At 36.1% G+C, this 12,272-nt stretch overlaps 1 protein-coding gene and 1 long non-coding RNA gene across 2 annotated transcripts; both read right to left on the bottom strand.

Moving 5' to 3' along the window:
• Positions 1-1,567: 1,567 nt before the first annotated feature.
• Positions 1,568-3,067, bottom strand: LOC127868303 (uncharacterized). The gene is made up of 3 exons (XR_008044067.1): positions 2,915-3,067; positions 2,104-2,298; positions 1,568-1,841 (listed from the first exon to the last, which is right to left on the bottom strand). It is a non-coding gene; the product is annotated as an uncharacterized LOC127868303 (long non-coding RNA).
• Positions 3,068-3,531: 464 nt separating this feature from the next.
• LOC127869946 (uncharacterized) lies at positions 3,532-11,941 on the bottom strand. Its single transcript, XM_052412605.1, has 5 exons — positions 11,915-11,941; positions 10,078-10,183; positions 6,422-6,454; positions 5,522-5,688; positions 3,532-3,780 (listed from the first exon to the last, which is right to left on the bottom strand). Exons 1-5 carry the CDS (start codon positions 11,939-11,941, stop codon positions 3,532-3,534), a joined length of 582 nt encoding a protein of 193 aa, XP_052268565.1.
• Between the last annotated feature and the right edge of the window lie 331 nt (positions 11,942-12,272).

Here is a 12,272-nt window from a genome sequence, read left to right as displayed (position 1 = left end):
AAAAAATCCTTAAAGCAGAACTTCCTGATTAAGTGAAAACTCATATTATCTCTGTGGTTTTATTTAATTCTGGCCAGTGGCTACTGATTAATTCTCCGTAACAGAGTTATACACAAAATGGAAATTTGAATTTCGTTTTTTTTCCTTCTTATTCTATAACATTTTATTACAAGGCTTGAAACAGATACATAACATAAATACATATGCAACACAATATACCTTGTAATTATAGGCAGTGACATACAAAGAAATATATATGCAACACATTTAACGTCATTCGTTATCTAAATAATTGTAGACAGTTACATACAAACAAAGACAAAGCAATAAGCATAGAAGGTCGAAAAAAACACTACATTTACCATAGGAGAAAGAATGAATTACACATAATAATATAGAATTTAGAGCTAATGCTGATTTTTAATTGGTTAAGTTTATTTTACGTACAATTGTACGAAATTTTCGTTGATTTTGAATAGTAATGTTACTTTAATGTATTAGACCATGTTTATTTTAATTCTTTGAAATAGTCTACAAAAGCATACCATTTCTTTTATACATTATTCTCTTAAGAGTGTAAATATTTCTTTTGTTTATAAACAAAATCAAAAACCATAATATGTCTTTGTAAACTCCCGTTAACAAATAGACGCCGCTTCTACTACGATCAAAGCGAGGCCGAAAACGTGGCCGATCGTGACAAATCGCAGGAGAAACGTAGTGGAGTCTTCATAAGCGCAGTATGATCGCGTGTAAAGTCGTCTTCATCGGAGAGCTCTACGCTCTCGCCACGCTTATTTTGAACATGCTCAAAACAAGCGTAGTGGGATCGCGGCCAACAAGAATCGGTGTAAAGTCGTAAAAAGAGCGTAGTAGAAGCGCCGTAATCGTACAGGCAGCGCGGAAGCATCGTGGAGAGATCTTCATGATCGTAGTAAAAGCGCAGTAAAAGCTCTGCGTAGCGTCGTAGTATGATCTTGAATGTCGCGGCAGTAAACGCAGAAAGCGTTTGACGTAGCGGCATCGTAGAAAGGTCGAAATGAAGACCGTAATTTGCCATTTTGCTCGATTTTGACTCCGATCGGCCTCGATCCTTTTTTTCATATCGTGGCTTGATCGGGATGATCGTCGTAAAGTCGCAGCTATGTGAGAACGGGGTTTTAGCGTTTGCATAACAAATAATTACAAGGAAAAAACATCTTCAAGTCAACAGACATTTAGAGTTTACACTCTGAAGAGAATGCTGTAGATATAAGACAGTTGCATGCAATTGTGCGTTGGAAGACATTAAAAAAGTATTTATAGAGAACAAAAGCAGAATTTCTAAAATTTCGCATACATACCCATACTTTTACGTCAAATCATTTAAACAGAACTTCTTGGTTCACTGCGCATCTACTCTTGGCATTGATCTTTTCTATGAAGTTTCGTTGAATTTGGTTGATAGTGGATTTAAAAAAATCCGGAAAAGCAAATGACAATGGCAGAAGGAAAGGCACAAATATTCATGAAAGAATCCTTAACTCAACTTTCCCCGAAAATGTTGGGGATGTGGGTTGGGGGGGGAGGTAACTGATGATAAATTGACAATTAACATAAATTCCAATTGTAATCGGTCGGAGTAACATATTTGTGACCGCGTCAAAGCTCACATACAGAGAGTAGAATATTATTTGTGTCAGTCAGGAGACTGTTGTTTCGACTTCTGCACCACTTTGGAAAGCACTCGGTCGAGCATTCTGTGTTCACCGGATTTTTCAATTGCACGTGTCTGGTACCACATGACGTCAGGATGTCGCACATTCCTTTACACGTGTCACGTGGTTGGGAACAGTTACAAGCTGAAGATATAAACAATAGTTAAATACATTTATTTTCTGAGCTTGTGCGTATTAAGATATTCTTAATGAATTTCAACAAGAAACTGAAGGAATGTATCTATTATTGCGTTTCCGTACGTATATTTACATTATTGAATATACTATAAGGAAGTGTAACTTCAATTATTAATCACTCCTTAAATACCCTTCGCTTTTCTACAATTAAGTTGTTACGTTGTAATTTGCAAATGTATTAACAAGTGTTTATAGCATCAGCACTTACTATTACTTTTCTCCCAACAAACTGGTAACTCGAACAGCTCTTGTTGTCTGACAACTGAGTTATTTCCCCATGAAACACACGTCAAGTTCAGAGAAGATAGAGACTTAATCATTTCGCTTCCGACGACATATTCGCACGTGATGTCATATCCGTGAGTGTCGGACTTTGAAGTATTCAAACATTTCATTTGCACGTCTGAAAACATGAATTGCATGTGAAACCTTAACTGTAAAAATATTAAAGTGACGTCTAACCGCTTTTGTTTGAATATTCCCGTATGCATACAGTAAATATATGTTTTGGAGTTTCAATTAAAATTTAAACTTAAAATCGGACTGCATAAAACATTTAAAGGCAATATCTACGTAAGACGTAAGTTGATGCGATATATTGGTAAAGGTGATTTACATGTTGGTTGCATAAATGTTGATAAGGCCCCAACTAAAACGGTGTTTGTTTCCGCACACCCGACCAATCCTTTACTTGTTTTTCAAATTGTTTATATTCCATGTTGAATTCTCGATAAGTTATGCTAGATTAGATCATATTAAAAAAATAACTCTTAGATATAATGATTGCTATGTTGCAAAGATATTTTGACGATTTCTGTAATAGAACATCCTAATTAAGGTATGTAATAACTTATACATATTTGTTTTAAACTTGCGTAGAAAAAAAACGTTTGGCTGACCTACCCACCTTGTTTGGAGATGATATTTGTTATGATCATGTATTATATTAATGCTTTTGACGGTTAGTATTTTGCGCAGTGGTGCTGGTGATTATATACGGGTGGTTTGGTAAGACTTACTGTGCTTGTTTATCAAACTTGTATTTTCGAGGTAAACCTCAACGTGCACGTCTTCACAGACTTCTCGCGCACCGCAAATCAACGTGAAATTCGACGTTATGTTGTTGACGTCATCAGAGAAAGTTTGGGTAATGTTGGTAACCAACGTCTTTTCTGGAAGTACATGTTTTACTTACTGCTATTTACTTTTCAACATAATCGATGAAAACTGTATAAAAACATAATTGTAATATGTATCAATTTAATATAACTTGTGTAGCATGTATCAAGTTAATATAACTTGTGTAGCATGTATCAATTGAATATAACTTAATGAGCAATATGACCTTTTAAATGTGATAAATAATTACATTATTTATAACTAATTAGTAATTGGAATTAAAAAAGTGGACCCTATGATTCCAATATGGTTCTAACTCATCTACACAAATCCGCGTTTCACAGTACAATTTTGCAGGGAAAGTGTCATCTATTGATGCTGTGTATAGATAAACGAATACTTACATGAAAACGGCTCGTTGAAATGTAACGACTGCCTTTAATGATTCTTTCAATTGATTTTTTAAATACCTGACTATCTTGAACATTTTTTATGACAACAGCCACTTTCATTTAGACTACGTAGTTCTATAGTCTAGACTGTTGAGGGAAGATATCTGCATATTTAGTTTTCTTAGAAACCCGTGCCGTGAAATTATGTTTCTTTTCTTTCCAGTAAATTTACCTGCGACTGCTATATATGTTTTGTTGGAGAAGACGTCGTGACCTTTCGAATCGATGATCGAAATATCGAGCATTCCCTTGAACGAGCACGTGACTTTGGGTCCAAAGCACGTGATCATGTTGGTCTTCCCGGAGCAAGTAAACTGTGAAAAAAGGGCATCACATTTACCGTGTGACATAAGAAACAAGAGGCCGCATATTTGTTTTACGGATACAAGATACAATAGTCGTATCTATATATGTAGAGCATTTTCATGAAAATAGTGTTCGTCGTGTTTTGTGAAAACACACGATCTTATTCTACACAAGGGAGAACACTTAAGTGCATACACAGATTGCAATGCATCGAATACAATTATACAGTAGACCCCTAAAAATCAAATTCATATTATAGGCCCACATTGATGTTTCCTCATGGACACATGAGCATAATCCTTATTGTATGTGAACACCATGTTTTAAAAAGGTTAGCATACATGCAAAAAAGAACACAATACTTAATTATAAATGTACGCTTAAACGTGTTCAATTAGTTTTGCACGAACACTTTAACGTAGTGTAATAAGATACTATTCGATATACTTTCTCTGTAATCACAGATTAAATATATTAATTCATCCTTTCCAATTTCTACAGTCGTATGAGAGCTGTTTTCAGCAATATCGTTCTGACGTTTCGGTGAGTTTAAAGTGGTGACAACACAAAACACGTCAGAGCGACAAATATACCTGCCGAAACGAGAGCTTATTTAAAACCATGTTATTACGTAAGACCAAATATGTTAAAGTTTATAGATTTATTGACCTCTCAAAATAGCAATATTGTTAAAAATTAAGCTATGTTTAGTTTAAAAGCATGGGAAATAAGAAATACTTATTATACACATTATGATGAGGTTAGTACTTTTGTATATATTTATTCACAGCCTCTCGCTGTATATTGTCTTCTCTAAAATATCTAATACTTTGCTTTACAATGTACCGATATATTTTTGATGTCTATGCTTTGAATGACCTGTGACTTTGTTTTTTTGAATATTGTATGTGACATTTCATGTATACTCATGGGCATATTGCCTACTGTATTATCAAATAAACTACATGTATACTTTCTCTGTAATCACAGCTTAAATATATAAATTCATCCTTTCCAATTTCTACAGTCGTATGAGAGCTGTTTTCAGCAATATCGTTCTGACGTTTCGGCGGGTTTAAAGTGGTGACAACACAAAACACGTCAGAGCGACAAATATACCTGCCGAAACGACGAATGAATCAGAATATGGCGGCATCCATGCCGAGACAGGTATGTTTCGCCGTGTATACCCTTTATTACTTGCATAAATGTTTAATGCGGCTGACTTTCCAGCGAATTTTAATACGAAATATATGGTTATCACTTTTTACTAACATGGCTTGAAAATGGGCGTCTTTTAAAAGCAATAACGGGTGTAAATCTGCGAAAAAAAAAACTGTCTCGGCACAGGCGTCGCCATCTTGACTTTCACGTAATTACCCTCTATGTGATTATATTTTTTAATTTTGACATGACGACGTGTTATTCACTTGAAATTATGACTTTCAAACCGAGTTACCGCCGAAATGACACATGAATCACTCGTTATTTCGCTCTTTTGTGGTTCCGGTGTCATGGCGTTTAAAAGGCCATAAAACGACAACACACCATGATAACAAATGTATGCGCCGAAACTATTATTATGATGTGTCGTACTTTCATGTAAGCCTTCTGTCCATGTGTTGCTCCTTCAAACCGGCCAACACGCAGACGCTGTTCTGGTGATCACACATTCTTGTTTCTATCGCGAATCGGTTTTCTTTTTTGTTGTTGTTGCTGCACGTGGTTTACACTGAATGATATTCATACCTTAAAAAGATCATCTCTTCCATTTAGTTTCACGGTGGTGGCGGCGGCGTCTATGGTCGCTGCTTTCAGCTTATCCCGAATATCCGGATCCACGTTTGCGGTGTCACGAAAATCGCATGTGATCTTAACTTGTTTTCTGAGAGATGGTGGTTCCACGACGCAGATTTCTAAACAGACAATAAAAACGTCTGAGGAACAAACTTATTGCATGTTTTTCTTTGTTTTCTGTTTATGTTACGCCGTTTAGTTCATCTGCTGTAATTTCTCAACTTGCTAAGCTACGAAAGTAAACGACACCGGACTAGTGTCCGCAAAATATTTTTTACAAAGAAAAGCATATTTTGGAAACATAATCCCTTCACTTTCGTGTAAATGTATCCTTTATTTTAAGTACATGTTAAATGTATTGGTCGAGTATTTGATTCGAGTCTGCTACATAAATACTTTAATTTAAGCTTGAAACTGGTATCAAACCTTGGACTGTAACACCATACCGACTACACAATTGCGAATTACATGTATATAAAACCCAAAACCTAAAATTTTACCCAAGACAGTGTAACTTCATGGTTTCACCTCGATATTATAGAACAGTACAATATGTATAGGCCTCATTTAAATGATGTCATTACCTACTTATCGCCTTAAACCTATTTATGCCTAGTGGACTCTCCCTTCCTTCTAAATAGGATCAATTTATTTCCAAAATTAGGGATGTCTAGTATATTTTATTTCTATATTAGAATATTTCTTACAGAAATTCCTTAAGCAAACAGAGCAGACCCTGATGAGACGCTGCATAATGCGGCGTCTCATCTGGGTCTACGCTGTTTGCCAAGGCCTTGCTAGTCATAAATAGGTTAATTCGTAAAAAAGTTTCTAGATCATAAACGAACTTACCTTCAAACTCAAACTCAGGCGTTGGTGTTTCACCTGAATAAGACGAATCAAAGATTATCATAGAGCAGGTTGTGTATCATTTAAGTTTGTGACCAATATACGTAAAGTAAAAGACCACCTTCTGCCTAGGGCCAATTTTATTTATAATCATAGGTCTTTTTGTCATTTTGTTTCGAACCAAACATCAAGTTGTAGCCTCAATGTGTCGAAATAATTGTTTAAGATAGGTTCATAGTATAGAATTTAAGTCAATGGTAACACCAACATATATTCTGTAATATGATTGTTCAAGCGAAATGGAATGTAATTGAAGAAATATGCATGCGTTAGATGCGAATGTATTGCAAGATATTTTTAACCTTTAATGATGAAATAACTGAAATAAAATGTACAACAACAAACCAATAAGCAGTCGATAGAGCACTACTCTATGTACACAAACCTTGACAAACGTGGCACTAGCGTTACAGAATCTACATATGCATGGATTGATTTGAGCGTCAATGCTCGACAGTACGATGACGATTACGCGACAACACGACATAACGATGACGATAATGCGACAACACGACATAACGATGACGATAACGCGACAACACGACATAACGATGACGATAATGCGACAGAACGCCATAACGATGACGATAATGCGACAACACGACATAACGATGACGATAACGCGACAACACGACATAAAGATGACGATAACGCGATAACACGACATTACGATGACGATAATGCGACCGAACGCCATAACGATGACGATAATGCGACAGAACGCCATAACTATGACGATAATGCGACAACATGACATAACGATGGCGATAATGCGACAACACGACATAACGATGACGAGAAAGCGAAAATACGACAAAACGATGACGATAATGCGACAGTACGTTATTGATAACACGATATTATATAGCATATCCATCACCTCGCTGTTGTATTTACTTATCGTATCTTCATCATCGTACTGTCACGTTATCTTTATCGAACTGTCGTCGTGTTGCATTATTGTAATATTGTTTTTATGTTGTCGCGTTATCGTCATCGTTCTGAAGCGTATTCTAATCGTACTGTCGAATATCGACTTTAAATTCAATAAATGCATAGTCGATGGCCTTTACGGGATTCCGTATTATTCTACGGATATTAATGCTGTTATTCATATGCAAATATAAAGGAAGGATATTGCGCATGTATAAGAACGTTTTAAATGTATTTATACACATGAAAAAGCTTTCTCTTGCTAATACAGCGTACAATTATAAACGCTTATGTGTCAATTATACACATTCGTTTGTTTTGCGCGAAACAAGTTTTGTAGATAATTATTTTCATATTTTGTGACGGGGTAACTCAAAGCAACAAATATGTTGTGTGGCACTTTCGGATTGTGCTTGAAGTCGAGAAGAATAACGAGCGTACTTCATTGTAATACTCTTTAGGCCAAATAAGAATAGTTCTGTTTTTAGGCTCATGACACAATAAATAAGGGTACATGTATATACATATGTATGTAAACAATGAAGAATTGTAAAATAATGGAATAAATTCACAGTGGGATTGAAAATATTGTGGAAAAAATCTATGTGTACAAAGAGCTATGACACATTTGTTATCCTTTCAAAACCACATAGCATATCTTCCTTTTTATTTGAATGCAACTATTAGTATGAATGGTAGTCCAACTTGTTGACGCTCTCAAGTATTAAGCTACTTTTTATTTGGTAATAGTTCCAAAGAATTTAGCCCATATAAAAAGTATCTCTAAATTCTTTGCGCGTCTTATAAACTAGACTAGTATGAATGGATAATAAAACAGACCTGCATAGTTTGTACCGAGAAATAAGCTGTTTTGTTTTTTTCGAAACACAAGTTGCATAATCGAATTACAACCATTGATGGTGCATATTCTATCATTATAATAGTGTCTATTTAAAATCATCTCAAACATGAAAATGGGTACCGGTTAAAGTTACACACTGCGTTTAAAATTCTACCAGGTCTGGAACTTTTTTTCTTTTTTGTACAAATCATTGTCATTTTCTACAAAATTGAACTTTTTTTATTAGTTTACAGTCACAAATAGAAAAGACAAATCGTACTTAAAATCATATTATTGCATAAACTCTATCTATAATGCCCTCTGGCGGGGTGCAGAAACTTGCTTGGCAAAAGGAGGGCTTGAACGGGAGAAATCGTGTATGAGCAATGCGATTCACGTGCCGTTCAAGCCCTGTTATGTGTTTTTCATATCCATAATCTGGTCCACGCGCAGTTACTTCCCGTCTCCAGCCTTCGACGACTTTCCAAGCGTAAATGGGGAACTGAATAAGCACCAGTTTCCTCATGCATGCAGGGATAATGACTATTTCAATCCACTTTTCAAGTTATACCATCTGCACTCTCTTGACGACAGCTTTATTTTATTGGCAACGTCAATGAAGTTAAGGTTATTTATACTCAACACTTTCAAAGGACTATGCTGTAAATGTAAGTGTTTATGTACCTTCAACGTTCCTGCTGTAAATTCCAAAATAATTCCTCGTTTCTTACTTTGCGCGGCTGCATTTCAACTTTGCATTAATCCACTGTTTAAACACATTTTAAATCGAAAACTGCCTATCCGAAGGTAAAGCCTCGTCATTTCGGATGATGACCGAGTGAGGCATATGTAAAACACAACCTTGAACTGTATTGAAATAATCGAATTATTTTGTCGATGTCGAATGAACAAAACATATTGTTTTCAATGTTACTAGTATTTAAATTATTTTGGTATGTGTGATTTGTTTATGCAAAAATAGCGAAAATACACATTTTCTCGGACATGATCATCTGCGGGCGCTCTCAAAATCCACTCGTGTCCTCGTGCTGCGCACACGGGCAGGAACGGATTTTTCGAGCGCCCGCAGATGATCATGCCCTCGAAAACGTGTATTATCCCTATAAAAAAAAAGTATTTGAATCATCAATCTTCACGTGGTGTATACTTTCGGTAAGGATCTCATAGTAATGTTCGCAGGCAGTTATATCTTTGCGAGAGAGAAGCGAAATATATGACAGCCGAGAAACAATGACATTTGTTTAGCCGTATATGAACACTCATTTAATTTTGTGCATGCAACAGCATTTCTGTAACTTTTTGTTTGACCAATAAGTAAGTAGAAAATAAACATGTGTATGGTGTTATATACATATATTTATATTGTGAAAAGAAACCATCGGATGTCATGTCTAACTTCACAATCACGCGCGATCAGTGGATTCCAAACTCAGAGGTATGTCTTTTAAAACATATTGTTTGCATTAAAAAGGAAAAAATATTAGAAATATATATGCAAAATAAATGATAAATGCTCGGGTTGTTTTTAAATTAACGTGGATAACATGATTGTATAACTAGAACTTCTACACAATGTGCGTATAAAGTTTGCTGGATATGCCATCTTATTATCATTACACACAATGTGGATATGACCCATTTCGCGATGCGATCATTAAATTATTCTTATTAACGTAGTAACATGTAGATCTGATCACGTTTTCTGAAAAAAAAATAATGTGCAGAGTTTGAAGTAGAATCTAAAACAGAAATGTAAATGCGCAGGGAAATATTTTTAGCACTTTACTTTGGCCACACATCTTACCGGTGTCCTTGTTACTTGCAACGCCCACGAGTACTATGACGACCACGGCGATCACCACCGCCGCCACGAACACGCCGATGCCGATCTTCACGGGCCTCGTGCAACGCTGCAAACGTGGAGTTAGATTTTATATGAGCTGTGTTCTGGGAAAACTGGGCTTAATGCATGTGCGAATAATGTCGTCCAAGATTAACCTGTGCGGTCCGCATTGGCTAATCAGAGATAACACTTTCCACTTGTATGGTTCTTTTCGTTTAAATAAAGTCTCTAAACAAAAAATAAGGTCTATACGGAAAGTGTCATCGCTGATTACCTGTAGCCTGTGAGAATTACACATGCTTATCCGGTACGAAACTTAACGTATATGTATTAAGCCAAATTTCCTCTGAACGAGGTTTATATTCATTCAGTAGGATGAGGTATAAGGAGCGCGTATATTGCTCTGCCTTGTATGTGAGCTAGGTTTTATAGCGACGCGGTCGAGCGTCTGAATTGAAACCGGTAGGATCTTGGTTCAATTCCCATAGTGGTCGGGGTATTTTGTAGCTGGATTACATTGGCGCCCAACTTCATTAGCCCACAAATGGTTATCTGTCTGTGTGACGTACCACAGATATCATGGTTGATGGAAATTCGTGGAATAATTTCAATAATGGATAGGGCTTATGAAGTAGGTTGAGGTATATTGAGCACTAATTCAGTCTTGCTATATGAACTAGCTTTGAAAGCGACGCGGTATAGAGTCTGCCTTAGTATCGGTAGGACCTTGGTTCAATGCCTATAATGATCGATGATTTTCCTAGCTGGTTTACATAAAGGCAAAAAGAAACGATTGTTTTAGACCACATGACCAAAATAAAATTTACCGGACGAAGGTTTTTGTCATTTATAAGTTATTTTAGTAATTTTCAATTTGAAAATGCTTAAGCTGCATAAATAAAACTAAAGTATGTGTTTATTATAATATCGCGCCTCTCAACTAAGCGCAGAAGGTTTTACTTTATGCGACATCTTTACTGATAACATCTTTACTCGCGATTCCTATCTCATTTTCCGGGCGCGTGTCAGGATGGCGATCGGTACCATTCGACTTAACCTGCTGTTGGTCAGAACTTGTCCAGTATTTGGAGCGAGCCTTCGACATTCGCTACGTAAGCGAACGCCCTAGCCACTGGGCGACAAAGAATAATCAGATTAAAAAATTTCTGAAAGCCTCTTTATCATGTTTTGTAGTTAATCAAAACATTTTAAACACAAACAAGAAAAAGCAGTATTAGCTTTTGAAGCGGATGCTATCAAAATATTCTAAACACAAAACAACAACAAAATATTGAACTTAATAAATAAAACAAGCAAAAGTATATGACATGCTTGAAAGAATGTTCAAGGGTCACGAAATAGATTTTGCAAATATTCAACAGTTGCAAATGAAAAGGAATGCAACCATTGACACATTCGTTTTGATGACACAGTCAAAGGATGAAGACAGCATTTAAAGTTACTAATAAATATGTTCAGAAAATGAGCCGCACTCTGGGAAAACGGAACTTAATGCATGTGCGTATAGTGTCGTCCCAGATTAGCCTGTGCAGTACGCACAAGCTAATCAATGACGACACTTTACGCTTTTAAAGAAATTTTTTAAAGGAAATCTTCTTTACGAAAATCCATTCTAGGCGGAAAGTGTCGACCGAGATTAGTCTATGTGGACTGCACCGGCTAATCTGGTATGACACTTAAAGCGCATACATTAAGCCGGTTTTCCCATGGCGATGCTCAAATATGCTACGGATGTGTCAGCACGAGTGGGGACTTTACGAAGGTTAATAACACTCACCGTGCTTCGTTGCTGGTTTTTGTCCATTTTCGTGATGCTCAGCACCGTTTTTTCACCTATTTAAAATTAAATGCATGTGTTATATTCAGGATGACCAAAAAAAATGACCTGCAAGTGTTCCTGATCTATAACTGAGCGTAACCTAAAAATAACTGTTGCATGTTTTTTCCTTAGTGAAGTGGACGTGAATGCAAAGGTGAGTTTGAAATAACCACATTAACCTGAACTTGAAAATTTAAAATTTTGAATAACAAACGCTAAAAATAAAGGTGTGTCTTATTATTAACAAAGCTGTTATCCTAGAGTGTGAATAATATTTTGAATAAATATAGGCCGCGCTCTGTGTAAAGGGGGTTTA

Source organism: Dreissena polymorpha, chromosome 2 (genome assembly GCF_020536995.1).
Source record: "Dreissena polymorpha isolate Duluth1 chromosome 2, UMN_Dpol_1.0, whole genome shotgun sequence".
Taxonomy (NCBI): Eukaryota; Metazoa; Mollusca; class Bivalvia; order Myida; family Dreissenidae; genus Dreissena; species Dreissena polymorpha.
The sequence above is the reverse complement of the archived record's forward strand: the minus strand, read 5'-3'. Positions and strand labels throughout refer to the sequence as shown.